The sequence below is a fragment of the Cyclopterus lumpus genome, chromosome 13 (genome assembly GCF_009769545.1).
Source record: "Cyclopterus lumpus isolate fCycLum1 chromosome 13, fCycLum1.pri, whole genome shotgun sequence".
Lineage (NCBI taxonomy): Eukaryota > Metazoa > Chordata > Actinopteri > Perciformes > Cyclopteridae > Cyclopterus > Cyclopterus lumpus.
The window spans coordinates 13,424,837-13,444,139 of NC_046978.1; the positions used below are offsets into that span (position 1 = coordinate 13,424,837).

At 45.0% G+C, this 19,303-nt stretch overlaps 1 protein-coding gene across 1 annotated transcript in view; it reads right to left on the reverse strand.

Annotated features, from left to right (window-relative positions):
• The window catches only part of mecom (MDS1 and EVI1 complex locus), an 88,585-nt gene extending 71,886 nt beyond the window's left edge, over positions 1-16,699 (reverse strand). Inside the window, exon 1 of the mRNA XM_034548281.1 lies at positions 16,649-16,699. Within this exon, the coding sequence (XP_034404172.1) occupies positions 16,649-16,684 (36 nt within the window). The 5' untranslated portion in view covers positions 16,685-16,699. The remainder of the gene's footprint in view (positions 1-16,648) is intronic.
• Between the last annotated feature and the right edge of the window lie 2,604 nt (positions 16,700-19,303).

A 19,303-nucleotide genomic window follows, 5' to 3' on the forward strand; every position in this document is an offset into this window, starting at 1 on the left:
GGGACAATTGTGACTTTCTGAGAGATGGTCGACACAAATCAAAACATAACTCCTTTCCATGACAACATTATCAAAAATCCTTTGTGGGTGCGATTACGATGATACACAGTGCACTTTCTATCCCATGTCTCTGCCTCTCTGCTGTGTGAATGTTTGAACGGGACAAACACAATGCTGAGTAAGTGAAGGCCCTATCACTGACAGAAAGCGCAGAAGAATCTGGAAGCAAATATTGAATGTTCCCATCTCAAGTGGCTTAACGGCAAATTCCTCAAGGTGAGAGAGTGCATCTGGTTATTTCATTGGGAAAATAAGAAGGTGAAGTGATTACAGCAAGGTCAGTTTAAAGGCAGGAGGCAAAGATTTGCTTGCGTGCGTGACAGGCACAGCAAGATACTATTGCCATGGGGATAATTTAAGGAGAAAGTGTTTCGAAGAGCCGGCAGGGTGTACCGTAGTACACTGAGGCAATGAATATGGCTTCACAAAAGTAATGTTATCGTATTTTATTACCTAAAATATTCAATACTAAAAGTTATTCAAAGTAAAGTCTCGAAAGAATGATGTTGAATGTAGAAAAGTTGCCAGAATAATGTTTTACATGTTTCAACCAGCTTTCCGAGTGAAAAGTTCACTCTCATGCTTCAACCGCTGACTCTTTACCCATTGTGACCCCAAGTGACCCCTCATTAGGGCCGAGCACATCCACCTGGAACCACACTGAAATGGGCGATAATCAAAGAAAGCCTCGGGTATGATTCCATGCTCGTATTCAGCGTTTGACAAAAAGAAACAAGGGTTGAAAAAACACCACTCTTGTCCCCAATTCAGCCCATTCTCTGTCCTCACAGTGTCCCCCCCCGTCCCTCGCTCCGTGTCTCCCAAATATGCAGCCGATAAATAGCGCAGCATGCTTAGTTATTTCCTCATTGGGACAGACAGAGAATGAGAGGTGGGGCTGAGTGCCACTGCCTCTATATGCACCTGACTGCAGTAAATCACCGCCGCAGCGGTCCCATCTTCATGCTGGAGATTTAATGAACTACCGCAGGCTTTTTATGCCTCTTAAGGCTCGCTGAGTGACCACTTTGTAGTTGTTCAGAAGAGAGGCGACGCTGCCTCTGCCCACTAAATCTTCCCTGTGCCACCGAGGATAAAATCTCCCTTTATTCATGGGCTATTTACCAGATCCAGATTTATTACGGGGGGTACTCTAACAAAAGGGGGGTGAGAGACAAAACCCCCACCTCCCTCCTCCCCCAGGGCAGGCTGGGTGAGAGACCTGGGAGCCCAACGACTCATCCTCATTGAGGGGGGCTGTTTTTTTTTATAGCGTAAGAGTGCAGCAGAGACCTCAATGTGCCCTCTCTTAATGACTGCACTGCTGAGGGCGACACATATGAAGCAGGTATACACACACTCTCTGGTAAAGGGCACACATACTGTACCTGAAAACACATGCATGCATGCGGGTGTGTATGGGCATTCACACAAGATCATGCAAGTGTAAAAACACCATGCAAACTATCCCATCTGGCCTTTCACTGACCCACCGTGTTACCATGGTAACGCCTCTCTAAGCCCCTTGTTGTGTTGGCTGGCTGAGGGGTCAAGGGTGACAGGTCAAAGAGATACTTATAGATACATGACCTTTGTGATGGCTTTGTCAAAAGACCTTAACAAACCCATTGGATGTCTTCACTCCAAAATCTCACTGCCTTATTTAGTGCATACACAAATGCATTATTAGCAGAGTGTAACGCTCCACTGTTAGTTGGAGTGCGTGGCTCTACACGTTGGCTCTCATGAATGTGATGCAGGAAGGTGTTTTCCTGCATCACATTCCTCTGACATTAAAAGGGCCGATGGCTCGCTAACAGCTCACCTGTCTATGCTCTGCAGTCTTACTGCTGCCTGCTGCCACTTGTACCCTGCAGTTCATGGACTTTGCTGACCCAGCATTGACCCTGTTACATTGTGTCTCCTTGTTCCTCTTGAATAGACCTTACACCCTCCTCCTTCGTCTCCTCCTCCCATTAAAAGGGAGGTGCCCTCTCCACTTCTCCCATCTCCTACTTCGGTCTCTTTGTGTTTTCCTGTTATTTCAACTCTGTGCCAGGCGGCTTTCTGCCCTTTCAGTGGCATCATCGCCTTTAGCCGACTTACTCCCGAATGATTAGAATCCATCCGCTTGGTTTCTGCCATTGTCTTTCCCTGAACTCATTAAGCTCAATTGATCCTTCTCTCCAATGAGACTCAAACAAAAACAGAATAGTTTTTTTTTTTTTTTTTTTTTATCAGGCCCTGAGGCCCAAGAGGCCAGCAGACACCTGAGCGTTGAGCCCTATTATGATATACAAATGGTTATAAACTTCCTCACCGCTCATCCAAGAATTACCATACAACTTGCATGTTTGTAAGCAAAACGAGTCCTTGTGGAATTTGACAGACTTTTCCAGGCTTTTTAGCCACTTTCTCATTACCAGAATGAAAGGAGCCTGCGCTGTGAGCTTTTGAGTTTGGAGTAAAAGTTTTGCTCAATAACAATTCATAGAAAAAAAGCGAGCAGATTAATTACTGAATTTGATCTCGCCGGAGAAACTCTCTGAGAATTTAAAGTTAGCGAAGATAAGGGGGACATCAAACAGCCACTTGTGTTTGCTTATTTTTTAAAAAGCTGGGACTTGTTATCAGGGCCAGGCAGGACTTTAGGCTCCACACATCTTGTTGTTGCTGAGCCTTTCTAGTCTTGAGTGTGCCGAGGAGATGGGGGTGGTGGTTAATGGCAGTAGTGGTGTGTGTGTATGGTGGGACTTGAACCCTGCTGCTAACCCCCCCGCCTCCTTCCACAGGCAGAGGCCGGTGCCTGGATGGGTGCCAGAAGTTCTGAACTAATATTCACAATAATGTTCCTGCTCCGAGGGGCCAGTGACAGAAAACACTGTGGAGTCGTGCCAGCTTTTACTCCCCTCCTGTTCTCCTCTTTCCACTGCCCCACCACACCTCCCTCAGCTCTGGGGGTCTCTCCTTCTGTAGTTCTACCCTTCTCGCTCTCTCTCCTCAACCATTTTTAAAGCTTAAGGCAGAATGAAGTAAGTACAGGAAACACTGTTAATATATAGTTTATTTGTGGTCAGTTACCAGTGTGAACACTATACATTTTTCATACAACCATTCATCTTCTGTAATATTCACACCAAGTTGTTTTTTCCATTTCAGTTTTCCATCCAATTTCACATCAGATTTTGATATAAAGTCGATAGTAGTTCTTTGAATTGTGAAACTCCAATTATGGTTCTAATTATATTTTCTGTTTGGAATAATACAAATTACTAATAACAGGAAGACATCTTCAAACCTACCTCTGAGGTGACTGCATTACAAATGCAGCGATTGGTTACCTATTACAACGGCAATGCCCTCAGCACTGTGCAATGTGGATGTTTGAAAGAACAGATATATAAGATATTTCCAAGAATAAGAGATTCTTTTTCCAAGATATTTTCCTGTTATTTGTTCTCCCTCTGCGGTATGTATGACATCAAGTAAAATCCCATGGCACACCTTAGCCAGTCTCCAGATCTCACAGTTCCTGAATTCTCATTTAACACAACTGAGGTGCATGTACTTATGTGACCTGACCAGTGATCCCTGAATGGTAATTCTTTCTCAGACTCGCATTGCATATGGCCTTTGGCTCACTTCAGAGCCCAGCAGCGGAGAACCAGTGTTTTATTGCACTCTTTATATATATGTGTGTATGCTGGTGTACGTGAAGCATGGAGACGGAGATGTACTCTATCTCCTCTGAGCCATCTCCTCTAACTACCTTTTATGAACCCTAATCACACCAGATGCATTTATCTTAGCATTGTGTGTGTCTGTATGCATGTATAATGTTTGTGTGTGCAGGTTGTCTGTGTCCATGCATGTCTGTATGTGTGTGTGTGTGTGTGTGTGTGTGTGTGTGTGTTGATATGTGTATGTCAGCGGCATGCTACTGCTACACCTCGCCTCCCTCAAACACCCTGCTGATTGTTCCACTGATGACAGAATGCATCATCCCCCCCCGCACCCCAAAAAAACAGATGATGCTGTCGCCCTGAAACCCCTTCTGTAGCCTTACCATCGGGAATCACCATAAATAACCATGACATCATCCCATTCTTATCTATGGGACGCCCCATGCTGATCGATAGCACGGCTCTTGCAGTGTAAATAGCTTCTAATGCCCCATCTTCCCCTTCAAATAGGTCTACATTATTTATGATGGCTGTTAGGTTACCAGTCCAGGACACAATTTATTTCAGCTCACCTCTGCTCCTATTATACTACCGCTTTTGACTCTTGATGGGGAGATTGGAGTATGGGTTGGGAGATGTGGGGGGGGGGACATTCATCGCACACAGAAAAAAAATACACATGCCTGTATTCTGAGAAAGCACCCCCAAACACTTACACACCTCACATTCTAGTACTGCTATGGAGGTCCAAAAGGCTCATCACTTGGGTGAGGTTGTGAGAGGAGGAGGAGGAGGAGGCAGGAGGATGGAGGCTGGAGGAAAAATGAGGAGGTGTGAAAGTGGACCTGAGTGCTGCCTGGTCCCACCCTGTGGTAACGATGGGACATCCTTTACTCAGATGACAGTGAGAGTGGCAGGCCTATTTGCGCGGCCGCCGGCACGCTGTGACGGATTGGACAGACAGAGCGGTTGGAGGCTCGTGGAAATGACAGGCTGCATTTCCATTTGGGTGAAAGATCTGGCTAACGTGGCTAACGTGGCCGGGTGGGTGAGGAGAAAAGGGGAACACACGGGCGGCCTGCCTTTAGGTTTTTTTGTTTGGCCAGTCTGCCTTCATTAGGTCTGTGCCTTTGACTAAATGACTTCTTTCTACTGATTTGCATGTCAACTGCCTGTCTGTTTGTCTTTCTGTGTGCTGCAACATGACACACACAGGTCAGCATGGGCCAAACATTTAATACAAAATACTTGACCTGTAATATATTTGTACAGTTTTAATGAAATATAGTTAAAGGTATATATATACATATATTAGGTAATTACATAGGTCCAACATTTTACTACCTCACATACATCCCATACATGGGAGTAATATGTTGCCCGTGCTCTACTATATTCATGCAAGTATCATCATTGGGCCAGGATGAGTGTATGTGAGTGAGTATATTAATTAGTCTGCTTGTATTTGCGCAGCTCTGCCAGCTCCACACTGTTAGATTGAGACACACATGGCAAAGGATTATGGAAATTAAGTACATCAACATAAATGGTGTATAACTGCTTCACATAGACACAAGAATAACACACCATTTCATATTCATCATGTAACACAAACACAAAACCATACACTAAGCAAGAAGCCTTCTTGTGAAAACTTTGATGGTGAAAAAGTTGGGGTTTGGGGACTTATTTCACCAGTGGTGGAAAGACAGAATATTTGCTGAGGTGGACAGCTCCCTAGTCGAAGAAGAGGGGCAGCGAGGTATTATTCTCCCAGCACAACCCGGGGGTTTGTGTGTGAGAACGGCCTGAGGAATGTTCATCCTCACGCCTCATTGGTGTTCTCATTGCGGCACGCAGATCGAGCACTGGAGATGGGACACCCTAGATTTACGGGACGTGTCAGAAGCTTCACATCTTCGGGCCCCCTGGGGCCAATCTCCTGTCTTGATCTGGCCTGCAAGGAAAACAGCCGTCCCTCACAGCCTGACAGTGAGGTGGAGCCATCCAAACACACAGGGAGGACGGAGACTGGTGGAAATGAGGAATGTAACGGGGTGTGTGTGTGTGTGTGTGTGTGTGTGTGTGTGTGGGGGGGGGGGGAGTGATGGAGGGAGGCCACCTTTGGCGAGGACCACCGCAGCACCGGCAGTCTGACTCTTCACACATCACTACACAGTGATGAAATGGCCAAGTTGGGCTCCTACAGGAAACTGAAGGCTGATGACTTTATCTAAGTGAAGTAACGCCTACGGGAAGTTTCTATGGTGACGTAGAGAAACAAATAGTGACCTGCTGTTCAACAGGTGTTCACATTCAGTGGCTATTAGCCGTAGTTCAGCCATAGCATTATTAAGCTCACTTAAAAAGAGAGAAAGAAAGAGTTTTTGTGTAAACTCTCTCTTTCCTCCACAATCGTTCTCAGCATTGCTGATAAACCTCAGAATCCTCAAAGAGAGGAGAAGCTCTAGCAGCCTGGAGCCCACAAAGGCCTTTTTGTGCCCTGCAGGAACTGGTAGCTGTTCAGGAAGTGGAGCTCGGTGCCAGCAGGATGATTTATGGCTCTGTGTCATGGGTGGTGGTTGGACCTGATCCCACTGTCACTCAGGGCCAGAGAGAAGCCCTGCATGGCCCGATCAGAGGCTGCCCAGAACTCTAAAGACACTACAATGCATGTCATAAAGTGGCTCGGAGGGAAGGGAAGCTTGGAGAAAGAGGAACAATCGGAGGAGATAATACGGATGACACAAACCCTGCTCTCAGAGACTCTGGCCTGGTCTGTCTTGGCATCCTCTCTCGTGTCCTCTCCTGTTTAGGGCTCATGACAAAGCATAATTCATCTGAGACGTATATTTTGCAATTCTCTCTCATCTGTGCAGAAGACGCTAACTCGTTAGGACTTTACAGGGCTTGCCAGGATTGGAGACAACAATTAGTTTTTTGGAGATGTCAGAAATGGCCACTGAGTTTTGCAGGACGAAATCCTTTGTGACGGATTGGTGCCGACAGCGCAGACCCCGGAGAGGAGGGAGCGACAGACTCCCAGAGCGCCCCGTGTAGTGGAGGAACATTTGGGCTGCATTAACCCTTATCTGTGAGCACCGACGAACAAAGTTCCCTCACAGACTACCTGCTGTAGCCTGGAAAATCCTATTAGAGACTGCAGAGGGACACTTGGGAACACTCCATCGGGAAATCTGTCTCCCTCGGCACGTACCAGAGACAGGACATTGAGTTCTCTCTCCACCTTCTCAGCTCATTCTGCCTCTCTTTCATTCACTATGACTGATTTAGTCTCTCTCTCTTGTACTCTTCTCTCCCCTTTATCCGTCTTTGTCTCTCGTCTGCCTCATCCATCACTCTTGTTTTCACCCCTTCTAGTTGTCTGGTTTTGCCTATCCTATCTTTTCACAGACTGCCCCCTCAGTTGCTCTGCATAAGCATGTTTTAAGTCCCCTTTTCATCCCGGTCACCCCTTCACTCTCTCCCCCGGGAGGAGAAACACTATCTATTCCCCACCATCTTTGCATGAGTGAGCTGCATTTATCTGTGGAGTTTAGGGTGACTGCCATGTGTAGAGCCCAACCCCCTGCCCGACGCTAAAGTTTAGAACTCTCTAATGCAAAACACATGAGCATACAGTATGCTGGATGTCTAATCCAATATATCCCAGAAACATTCCCTTTTTATTGCTCAATTTACATCTTCAAACAATGAACAATGCTTGGTATGAAAAAGATACTCTGCAAAAGCTGCTGTAATGGAGTTAGAATAACATTCCTTGAGTCACTTGGAGTGTAAACAAGAAATGTAACTCTGCAGAACACAAGTGAAGTCTGATTTGCAGCATGTGTAGCCTATAGTGCAGCCTCGTGAGATGTTAGAGGGAGCATTTGCAGGAGAGTAGCTATTACGTTTAGTTTTGCTGTGCCATTTGCTCAATAGTTTCTCCAATAATTCTCCAAAAAATAATTAAATTATTAAATTATTCTGAACTATAGTTAATAAAGCTGTACAAGCAGGTACGGTAATTGATTCACTTGTTTCAAAACGTAGTATTTGCCACTTTCTTCTCATTATTCAAAAGTAGTGCATGTTTATTTTGAACATAATTAAACATCCCCTATTTAAAAATATGCAATGACAGAAATTGATGGACTGTATCATTATTATGCAACCTGAAAGCAATTACAAAACAATTATTGACCTGGATGTGAGCGGTGGTAATTACAATGGTAATTAACCCCATTAAATATAAGAGCCACACTAATTTAAAATGTGACCTTCAAACACTGTACAAAATATGAACAAACACCCTTTTTGGTAATTAGCACAACAGTCGTGTCATTCCAACGTGAGTGGCTGGTCTCAGGTGTGTGGGCAGGAGCGCAGTGTTGAGGAAATACCACATTACAAGTAAAGGTCCAGCACTCAACATGTAACTACAAGCAAGACATACTTCAAGTATTAAAACAAAAAGTACTCACTATGGCAACTGCCCCCTTTTAAGAGCATTATATTCTCATATATGATATTAATTGATTATGATTAAGGTAAAAAGCATGATTTTAAGGTTATAGCGAGTTGAGTTAGAGCTGAATTAACCCACTTCAGTTGGGTAGCTTAGCGTTATTCAGAAAAGTTCATGTATTTTTACGTGAAATATTAATCTGAAAAGTACTTTCTAAATATGGCTTTCAGATAAATATATTTTGGTAAAATGTATACATTTTCCCTTCAAATGTAGTAGAATAGAAATGTACCTGGAAATTGTGCCTTGAGGAAGTTGGTACATGTACTTTTTTACTTTCCACCAGTAGACATATCTTCAAGTAGAAGACAAATCCAACCAAATCATACCATATAAATCTATAGTATCCGTCACAGATGCTGTGTAGGATCAATTCAATCTTATTTTTCATGAGGAACTGCAGCCCTGAAATTGAACTAACACTGCTGCTATTAGTAATAATACTGCCAATACTGATAGTACCAAAATATAAGTGTATCACCTTTCCATTGATTACAACTATATCTGTGACAAAAAGTATCATTCAGCTGGTGAAGACGTGTCATATTATTCATCTTATCACATAATAGTTTGCGAAGCAACCTGATGTGGTCTTCCCTTCTGTCAATCATTCACTTCTCAGCAATCTTTTTTTTTTTTTGCATTTACTCCCAGGCCACATCTGAGGGGACGAGGCAGGGCCAGCTCACAAATATTGACTTTCCAATAACATAAGAGTGAACAGCAGCCTATCATATGGCTCGAATTAAAGCATTATGACATAATAGAGCAAAGTCGGGGTTAAGACCTCATTACTGCCACCCGGGGCCTCTGCTTTCTCTCTCTCTAAACCTGGCAGTTCTCAGTACTGGTTTTGGAACTGCTCCACTCTAATTGGACCGGCAATATGGAGTAATTGTAAGAGGTGTACGGCGTTACTGTGCTGAATGTAGCCCGACCTGCGTTTTTTAGCGCTTAACCCAGTAATAAGCTCTCAAACCAGACCGCAATGTCCCATTATCCTTTGAACTGCAGCACAGAGACAGAAGAGAGATTTAAACATGTGAGTGAGCACACTAAGCACACACACTAAGCACACCTAGCAGCACACTCCGTACGGGATACATGGATGCATAAGTATATGGAGATTGTGACTGTGTGTGTAGGTTATAATAGCCGTGAGAGAGTGAGGGAGAGTCTGGCAGAGGCTAAGAAGACAGAGGGCCGTGCCTGTATGCGCAGCGCTGACCACAGACACAGAGAAAGTGGTTTTGTAGAGCAGTATTAGCCCTTGATTATTTGCGTTAACCGGTACTTAGATTTACTGCCTGGGTAATGCGATCTGACTGCTAGTTAAGCACTAGCTGCAACTCGGGGCAGCAAAGCCAGGACAGAGTTGCTGGTCCCTCTCTGTTTCCCCGGACTGGACCAATAAAAAGCCTGCAAGCTCTGCCCCTGAGTAGCCGTGTTTCCCTCTCTCTAACCCTCCCCATTGGGAAGACATTTGGAAACAATCAGTAGTGTGTTTTAAAGGAAGGCCCTTCCCCTATCAATCCCCCTAGATAAGGTATCTATGAGCCTCTCTCTGTGGCCGCGCACACGGAATTCATCACCTCTGTTTCCTGTATGCTGTTTAGGGGTCCCCTCATTTTCCCTCCTATCTGTGAAGAGTGCAGGGGGCACATTTTTGTCTTTATGATTGTGTGTGTGTGTGCGTGTGTGTGTGTAAACCTATGGGGTTTACCGTGTAGTTGTACATTTGTGGACAGGCATACATATTCCAAACATGCAGTGTTGATTTGTGTGTGTGTGTGTGTGTGTGTAAATGAATAACAGCACTTTTTGCCGAAGGGAGCTCGTAAGACAGTTGACGAGGTGCGTTTGATTAAAGTGCTCTTTTCCTATGTGGAGTAGGTAGCACATTCCCCATAGTTCTTTCCTCGGGTTACCTCAAAGCTTCCACCACGTTTACGGCCTATTGAGTTGTAAATTAATAGGAGGTTGTTTAACATTTTGACTCAAAGGTTCACTCACAACAGTGTAACCTTAAAAAAATACACTCTTTGGTAGGCAACGAGAAAATGGAAATTCTTGTGTTGAAACAAATGCAAGCTGTTAAGCGTTTGCTACATGCCACCTCCCATTTTACTTCCCTTTTATTTCCCTGTAAGTCATCTCGTAACACAGAGATGCCTTGAAAATAATGGCTTCGACGGCGACTTTGAAGCTTCCTTGTTTCGGCAAGTCTCGCCGTGTACATCTTTCTGAGTGTGTCCAGAGTGCTATAACAGCTGAGGACAGATGATATAAATGTGTGTTACAAGGCGGTGGCATTTATATTCCACCGATGAGTCAATGCACCTGCATATCAATTCTATTATATCTGTGGCCGTCTAGACGTTTGTCATTGTGCTATTGAGTTTGCCCTGCATGTGTTTCCGATCAGATCAGCCTCGTTTTTTTTGACTCCCACTGGGAGCTATCAGCGAGTCGGAGCTTTTCCTGCATCCCGCCTGGTCAGATATAATGGGGGGAGAAACATGTCCCCCCTCTGAGCTTTTCAAACAGGTGAACTCCTTCCGGCCTCCTCCTTCAATCAAACAAGTCCTTCCATTCACTTCAGATCTAATTAGGTCCATGACCTTTGACCTACTTGGATAGACCCCTGACAAGAGCCTCCTTCACCTGGTATTGTGCTGCTGGCTACACCTTCCAACTGGCATAGCCCCCACTCACGCCCGCCTTTGTCCTTCTGCAATTCACTCTGACTTTGTTCAGTTAGTTAACCTAGCTTCCCCTCCCTGCTGGGAAACTCAGACAGAGAATGAGGGAGGGGGAGGGAGTGGGGAGGAGAAGGAGGGAATGAGGGGGGAATCAGAAATTAGTATTTTTGTGTCCTGTTTTACTGTGAAAGAAGAGCCAACTCAGGAGAAAGTGGAGGATTTGACTACCCTGCACTCATACATGGGAATCTTCCCACACTTTATCTCACTCTCTCATGTGCCTCCTCTTCTCTCACATGAGATTAGAACCCCCCCTCCAAATACACACACACACACACACACACACACACACACACACACACACACACACACACACACACACACACACAAATAGACAAACACACGCCTCAACCAGCAGCAACAAACAACAGATTAACCCCGAAGAGAGGGATTACCAATCAACTGAGAGGCAGGGAGACGGACCCCCAGCTTGTTTTGTCTTTAGGATTTTTGAATGAACATCACTCCCTTCCAAGACAATCAAGCTCCAGTTGCATTGAATGGGGAGCTCATCTCCCTCACGGACACCAGGAGAGACAAAAGCAGACTCGGACACACGTGGCTGAAGGCGCTGTGGGGCTGCACACTCTGCACACTCTGCACACTCTGCACCATGTGAAGGAAGTTAGAGGCCAGGGGTGTTTTGGTAGCACAGCAGGTTAAGCACATGGTATTTACTCAACATGGATGGGGCCATTTCAACTAATCAATTGTCAATCAATTCAAGTCTTCAAAAAACGTATCGTGACTGGTTGTTGCGACATGCGGTATTTTAGATATTCTAGATATAGTAGGAAGTCAAAGATTTCATAGAATATATTTCATAGTGACAACTTTTACACAGCTCAATTTACAGACAAATAATGTTGATCAGCCTCTTTAAGCAGGACACTAATGGGGCACCTCTCAATGCTAACTGCTAACTACTTTATTAAAACATTGAAACTATAGAAACAGGTGAAAACCTACGTCACCTTAAGTCCATCCTACATCCTCAGACCTCTTATTTCAAGTTCATGTTCTACACTAAAACTCTTGTGCCCATGACCATATTTACTTTTCAACCCACACCCGTAGCAGTTACTTACCCTGCGGTCAATCTAACTATGTGTCCCAACCAGTAGTCTGACACAGCTCCGAAGTGTCGCTGTATTTACAATTAAAAGACGGTATAATTAAAAGCCATGTGTTTCCTCTGCAGCGCAACTCAACGGTCTCTTGTCCGGGACATTCCGTCTACACGGTGACACATTTCCCTCCTCACACTATCCGGTCCCACACAACAGAGTTTAATGATCTTTATTGTCCCCATTACAATTCATCAAGTGCCAATGAGAGCCGAGTGTATGCTGTGAGCGGCTCCTTCATAATTACAGACAGTGTCTCAGCAGCTAGTTAGTGCTCTTCTCATGAAAGAGAATGGGTCCCACAATGATGTCAGCGCAGCCGTTGTGTTCATGCAGCACAATGCATTGACAACCGCCATTCACGTCGCCTCTGCATCCGCAGGACTTTTTCACTTAGTATTTCTGAGAAAAAAAAACTATGCGTGCGTGTGTACGTGTGTGTGTGAAAATGTGAGGATGTGTGTCCATTGAGAGGTGCGTGAGTGACAGAGGGGTTCATCCCTAGCGCCTGCCTTTCTAAGCGCTGCTGTGGGCAGGGCCATCTCCGCTGACAGTGGAAGGGATGTGGCAGGGGCTCGGGGATTAGGGGGCTTTTAGGAGGTCCAAGAGTGGCTCTTTCTCCCTGTGACAGAGAGAGGTGACAGGCCGTCAGTGCACAGGGGACAGGCGGACAGCCAGCCAGAGACATCTGCATTCATTCAGGACAGCGGCTTATCCGTGGACAAAAAACACGCCCTCTCGAAACGCCCTCCGTCCACGCTCTCACACTCTGTCTTACACACATGCACACACAAGAGCGTATGTGTGCGCACACATGCAACCCACAAAACCCTGATTCCAGGATCGACCTTACCCAGAGTTCACACTGTCTGCACATTTAAGAAAGGCAACAAGTAACGACAGATGAATTACAGTTGCCTGAAAATGTTGCACGTTAGATTTTCTTGTCATTTCCCCTGTTATGTAAATGTGACAAATCACCTGCTGGCATCATAATCACAAAAAAATGTCTTTTGGAATCTCAAATTGAAAGTGTCTGGGTCAACAGGAATACAAACAGAAAGCAAACAAATTTGTTTTTCTTAGGAGATCATTAGAAATGCTGACAACAGTTTAAATGATGGGTGTCCTTCGGGCCGGGCAGCTGCTTCTCCTTCCTTCCATCCTCCCAAGACAGGGAGGTTCAGGAGACAGGCAGAGCCAGGAAAGACCCTGCCCAGCCACCTAATCCTCTATTCCCATTCACCATCACTGCTAATCTCCTTCACCACCTCCCCTCCACCACCACCAACACTATCGCCTCCACCTGCACCTCCGCCTCTCACTCAAGAGGTGCACAAAGGCCCTAAAGCGCCCCTGTCCCGCCCCACTCACCATCCCACCCATTCTCGCACCCGTAACCTGTTCCGCCCATTGCTCCTACAGCAGGAGGCACCCAGTTTTCTAAGCCCAGGACCCATAATCCCATGGGGCTGCGAGTTTGGGTGAGCCCAAAGGCTCATTGAGTGCTGGATAACTCTCTCCCGGACTCTAACTCTCTGTCTCATTGTTGCCGCTGCTGAGAAGAAGACAGACACAAATGGAGTTTGAATTTCAATGTGCCTAACGACTCAGAGAGAGAGACAGCAGAATATGGACTGGTGGGCATCCAGGCGTTAAGAGTACTTTCAAGGGAGCCATGGAAAAAATGCATACAAATACTGTGGGTGAGAGACGGCCACCTCATCCCAAACATGCAATATTTTACAGTTCATGTTTTATCATTTTTATATATTTGTATATTTGTATATTTATTACTTAAGTGACATTATTAAATACAGTCTGGGAAAACATATGGAGTACTTCAACTTCTATTATTTGATTTTCCCCCCCCCTGTTTGAGGAATACAAGCCCAGCCCATGTACTTTGGTAATATGACATCCGCTTTGTTCTGGGTCCAAATGAGACTTGGGAGTATTCACCAGGGTTGAAAGGGCACTTCACTTTCTATTTAGATATTCAAAGCCATTTGGATTTATTTAAAAACTCTCATTGTTCCTATATTAGGTGTTTATTGTTCTGTTGTAAATACAAATTAGATTAAATTAATTCCTTGTTAATGCATTCATGAATGAATCATTTTAATTCATAAATCCAGTCTAGTTTCAGTTTACATTTTAAGTTTTTTTTTTTAACTAAATGTAAATCTTCAGTCAACAGAGTGGTTGGGTTGTGATAAATTGACAGACATCTGGCACACGATTAATTTCTAAAATCCTTTACACAGCTCACAAACACACACACATAACTAATTATGACTACTGGCACAGTCAGCACTCCGGTTCTGCATGCAGCAGTGGAGGTGTGCATCTCAGCCCAACAGACCCCTCGCTGCTGCCTCTCTGCCTCTTATTTACCGGGGCTATCTTTCCCATAAGTCACCATTCCTGTATTCATAAATATCATGGACGCTATAACTCACTCGTCCCCTTTATGAATAAAGCCCCCAAATTTATGGTGATGGCTCTGAGGAACGGTGGCCTCCCTGGTGACAAACTTCCCCCAGTCTGTCACCACTGGCCTGGGCCGCTCAGGGCCCTCCATCAAACGCTCCAGATGGGAGCGCCACTTTAGCGTTCCCCGGTCGGTGACATCACCTCGCTGCGCTGCACGGAATTGATGATGAAAGCAAACATATCTATCTTAACTCACATTTACCAAATCAATTTTATTTTTACAGACCCTCCGCAGGCTTATTGGCATATTGACGGTTTGCAGGCGGGAGTGTGTGTGGGGGGGGGGGGCGGGGGGGGGGGGGGGGGGGCTGGTGTGAGCAACGGATGAGGGATGGTGAACGGGTGGGCATGGGGGAAGAGGGGGGAGGGTCAGGAGGGCTTAATGGCATTTACCATATTTAATGCAGAGGGATGTCATCACTGAATATCCATTCTGAATAATGTGGCATTTCATCATAAATTCTTTACAACTTATTTACTTAATGGAAAGAGTTATGGCTCGCTGTCAGGGTGGTAATTAAACATTGTGATACAGTGCTGCCTTGCCAGGATACCATCTTTCTCCTCAATCCTCCCACCCGCCTGCCCCCAAACACACACACACACACACACACACACACACACACACACACATGCACACTTACATCCCAGCTCCTCAGCTTTTTAAATACATATTATTATTCAAGATCCCCATAAATTACCACCGGATTAAAATTCATGAAACCTCTTTTTCCTTTATTTCCTTCCCTGGGAAAAAGAATAACCCAAAGAGCTTGTTCAACGAGCTGTAAATCTCTTCGAGAGGGACAGATACGTTTTATTAAGATGCTGTATTATGAAAATGGGTAAAAAGGATTTTTTTTCTCACTACAATTTAAGAGATATTTAAGATTTATATATTGCCTCTCAACCGGCAGTTGATAATGAGGGAGAAGTTGTTTCTTCGAGAAATGTCCAGAGTGAAATAAGAGCAAGGTATTTATTTTGATTTGGTTTGAGGCGCCAACACCACTGAGTCAGAGCTGATGGGCGGGAGAAAAAGCTCCAGTCCAAATCCAAAACTATTTATATGAGCCAAATGTTGATACTTTACCAAGTGTTCTCAGTCAGCTTTAAAGTACAGCATTGAAATGGACTTAAGGGTTTGGAAGACTCTGGTAACCCGTTCTTTTTTATTTAAACCTGTGACTTTTCACTTTATAAACTGCATGGTCAGCAGTCCTTAATAAGCTTGGTTCTGTCCAACAAAGGGACAAAGGCCCGAGTATGAAGGACTAAATCCTCACATCCAAATTAGAAGGGATCTATTTTGGGAGACTTAATGAGGCTGATACTCTGCCAGCCCCTTCCTCCTACTCTATAAAACACTGACGGAGACCACATCTAACCTTTGACCTTGTCCTGTGACCCTGCCTTCGATTTGTTGTGCCGGCTGACCAATATGTGATTTGCCAATGGCCGCACTGGGTCCCTAACCAGAATGAAAAGGGGATTTATGGCTTTTCATTTTAATTGAGTTAAGAGCACAACTTTGACTCCCTTTCTTTCGATGGCACTGAGCTCATATTACATCACTGGGCAACAAATGGCAACAACAGCTTTGCGGTCACTGGGCTAAATGTGAGCATGACGACATGGGAGAATATATATATATTTAGGAAAAATAGTTCTCATGTGAATGCTACAGTGTGTATTGCCCTTGTCAGAAAGTGTACTATTAATGTTGCAGAAAATCCTTGTAACTGCAATTTCCATGTTTATACTTGTACCAAAGCTTAAGCTACTGTTATAAGTAGATCACATTTATCTATCCTACCATGTAATCTAACCTGAAACCATTGAAAAATATGGTGGCCACTCTAAAATAAAAGATAATGCCTGTTTTCTTGATATTATAACGGTTGCTGTACACTTATTGAAACATTCATTCTGTCAATCATCGATGGGTGCGAAGGTCCCGACTCAGCAAAGCATTCATCATGTTCCTACCTCCCAGCCTTGAGCGGGGTCTCGGAGACGAGGCATGTGCTCTCCTTCATATGGTCCAAAGCGCTCTCCGACATTTACCCGCCGGTGGCTCCAGATGCCCAGGCCTCCGCCTGGAACCGCTGACCCTCGCAGTTCAAAGTCCAGGGGAATGGCCAAATCTTCCTGGGGTAAAAAGATGCTTGGGTGTTGGAATGACAAGGGGTGCTGGGGTGAAGCCTCATCCTCAGAGAGCAGCGGGGACGCTGGGTACTCTGCCAGGGCCGAAGAAGGTGTGGGATCCCCATCAGAGCCGCATACATCGTCTAAGATGTCGGATGGGTAGAGGGCAAACTCATCGTCACCGTCACCTGCGAAAAAGACACACAGAGATTCTCTACGTGAGGGCGTTGCTCAGGGATATCTTTGTGATTGATGGATTATCACAAATTAACGATGGCAAGAGGTTAAGTTCCCGACAGCACTGACAATTAAGTTAAACATACAAAGTGTACATATATTAACTTGATCAGTTAGGAGATAGACAGATACTATGATAACAACATGTGGGGGTGTCATGTGTCATGTGACAAAGGTCATGTGACCTTGATTTCAATTCCATTGGGCTGAGTAATAAGAAGCAGTAGAGCATTAAGGGAGCACACTTGTTTCTAATGTCAATGTTTTTATTGTTTCTAGTTTCTAATCATTACGTTTGTCCCTGGACTAGGAAAAACTCAACGAACTGTAGATTCATATACACATTTTGAATAACACCTGATATCCAAAAACAGGCGTTTGGAGCTAAAACAAAACAACCTGCAGCAACAACATGGTGTGTTTGTCATTTCTTTGAACTGATGCCAAGATGGCTATGCGAAGTCTGCTCAGCATTGTACTCCTCTGACTGTTTTCCTGAACTCTTTCTCCACTGTACAGGGAAAACAGAGGGAAGCAAACTGGGGTTAATTGTGAATAGAGTGAAACAGGACATAGCAGTACGACCCTTGAACCCACACTGGGCTTCTTCAGAGTGGCACACGTGTCTGGTGGAGCTTCGTGGTGGAAGGGGGATTGAATCATCCACAGTGTTGACACAGTGCGCAGGTGGAGCAAAGTAGCATTGTTCTCCCAAATGGGAGGACACGGGGGCACGGTAATCAGAAAGACGGATACATTTCCAATGCGAAGGAAGTCAGACGAGGAGAAAAAGACGAGTTCACTTACAGACGACCAGACAGGTCACCAAACAAGCAAACGGCCATCGGGACAGAGAGACACCGAAGGCCGGAAATGGATTCACAGGAAGCTGCGGCTCCCACAGCCTGCATCTGAGGTGGGCAGCGCCTAATGCAGGCTGACAGGCCACGGTGAGAGGGGGCTCTGCTAATGAGGCTCCACAACCCATCCCTGGGCAGAAGAACATTCCTTAAGGGCTGCCTGTGTGACACTGTACCGCTGCGCTGTCAGCCGTGGAACCTTTGATCCACACAGATACACACACACACGTCGTGTTCACTGGCCATGAAGTAACCGTGCTTCTGATTGACTGAACGGGTCACAGTGATTGGCCACAGGTGGTCATAAACTAACCTGCGAGATTAACTCAAGACCTGGACAAAGTCATTGAACTTTTTCAACTTTTACCACTTTGTTTGACGAACAAGATAAGCCCAGTGTGTTGCATTTTAATATCCTTCAAAAAATGTGAATGGTCAAAGCACAATGTCAACCGTCAACTACCACAGAAGTACCGGAGCGGTTTTCCTCTGCTGGTTATGAGTCATAATTCCCTGTCAAAATGTGTGTTTGCTGTGGGGAACAAATAAAAAAAACTGTTAAGAACACATTGTGCTGAATCAGCTGTCAATTACAGATTTTCTGTGTTATGCACTATGTTCGTGTATTTGTCGAACCATATCTACAACTTAAGTATTTTTCACAGTCATTCCCTGCAGCAATACCTGATCTCAGTGTCTCCACAACTATTGTCTTTGACACACGCACACACTGTGTGGGCCCAGCAAGTTTGAGGGGAATGTTAAAGACGTTGCTGAGTCGGGCCGAGCATGAAACCCAATGTGGCTCTCGGAGTCAAGGTAATGATTTTCAGCACAGAGTGCCGCGGTTACAGTCCTGGATGTGAAGGTTGCCATATGGTGGAGGGACAAGAGCTCTTAAAGGTAACTGTATCCCCCCGTTGCTGTTTCTCCTTTGACATTTCCCCCCTCACACTGGTCTCAAAGTTTATATTTGATTTAGACCAGAAATTCCCCCGGTCCAATGGACTCCACAAGAGCATTTCAACTCATAAACATATATGTTTCTGGAAGGTAAACGTTAGCTGAAAGCAAATATGCTATGTGCAGAGTTAGAAAAATTGTGGTTTCATGTGCAGATGATTGATAACTCAAAGACCGTAGCTGTACTTCGACATGGGGGGCAGTAGGGACACTGAGTACAGATAATCAGATCGAGTGTGTGTGTGTGTGTGTACGTGTGTGTGTGTGTGTGTGTGTGTGTGTGTGTGTGAGTGTGTGTGTGCAATTCAGGGTGTCTCATTCTACTTAAAGCAAATAATCCTGTTTGTTTGTTCAGTTATGGACATTACTTCATCACTGCAAGCTGACGCCCCTTCATCAAAGAGGTCTAAAATATCTCCAGCTGGGAGCAGCACCA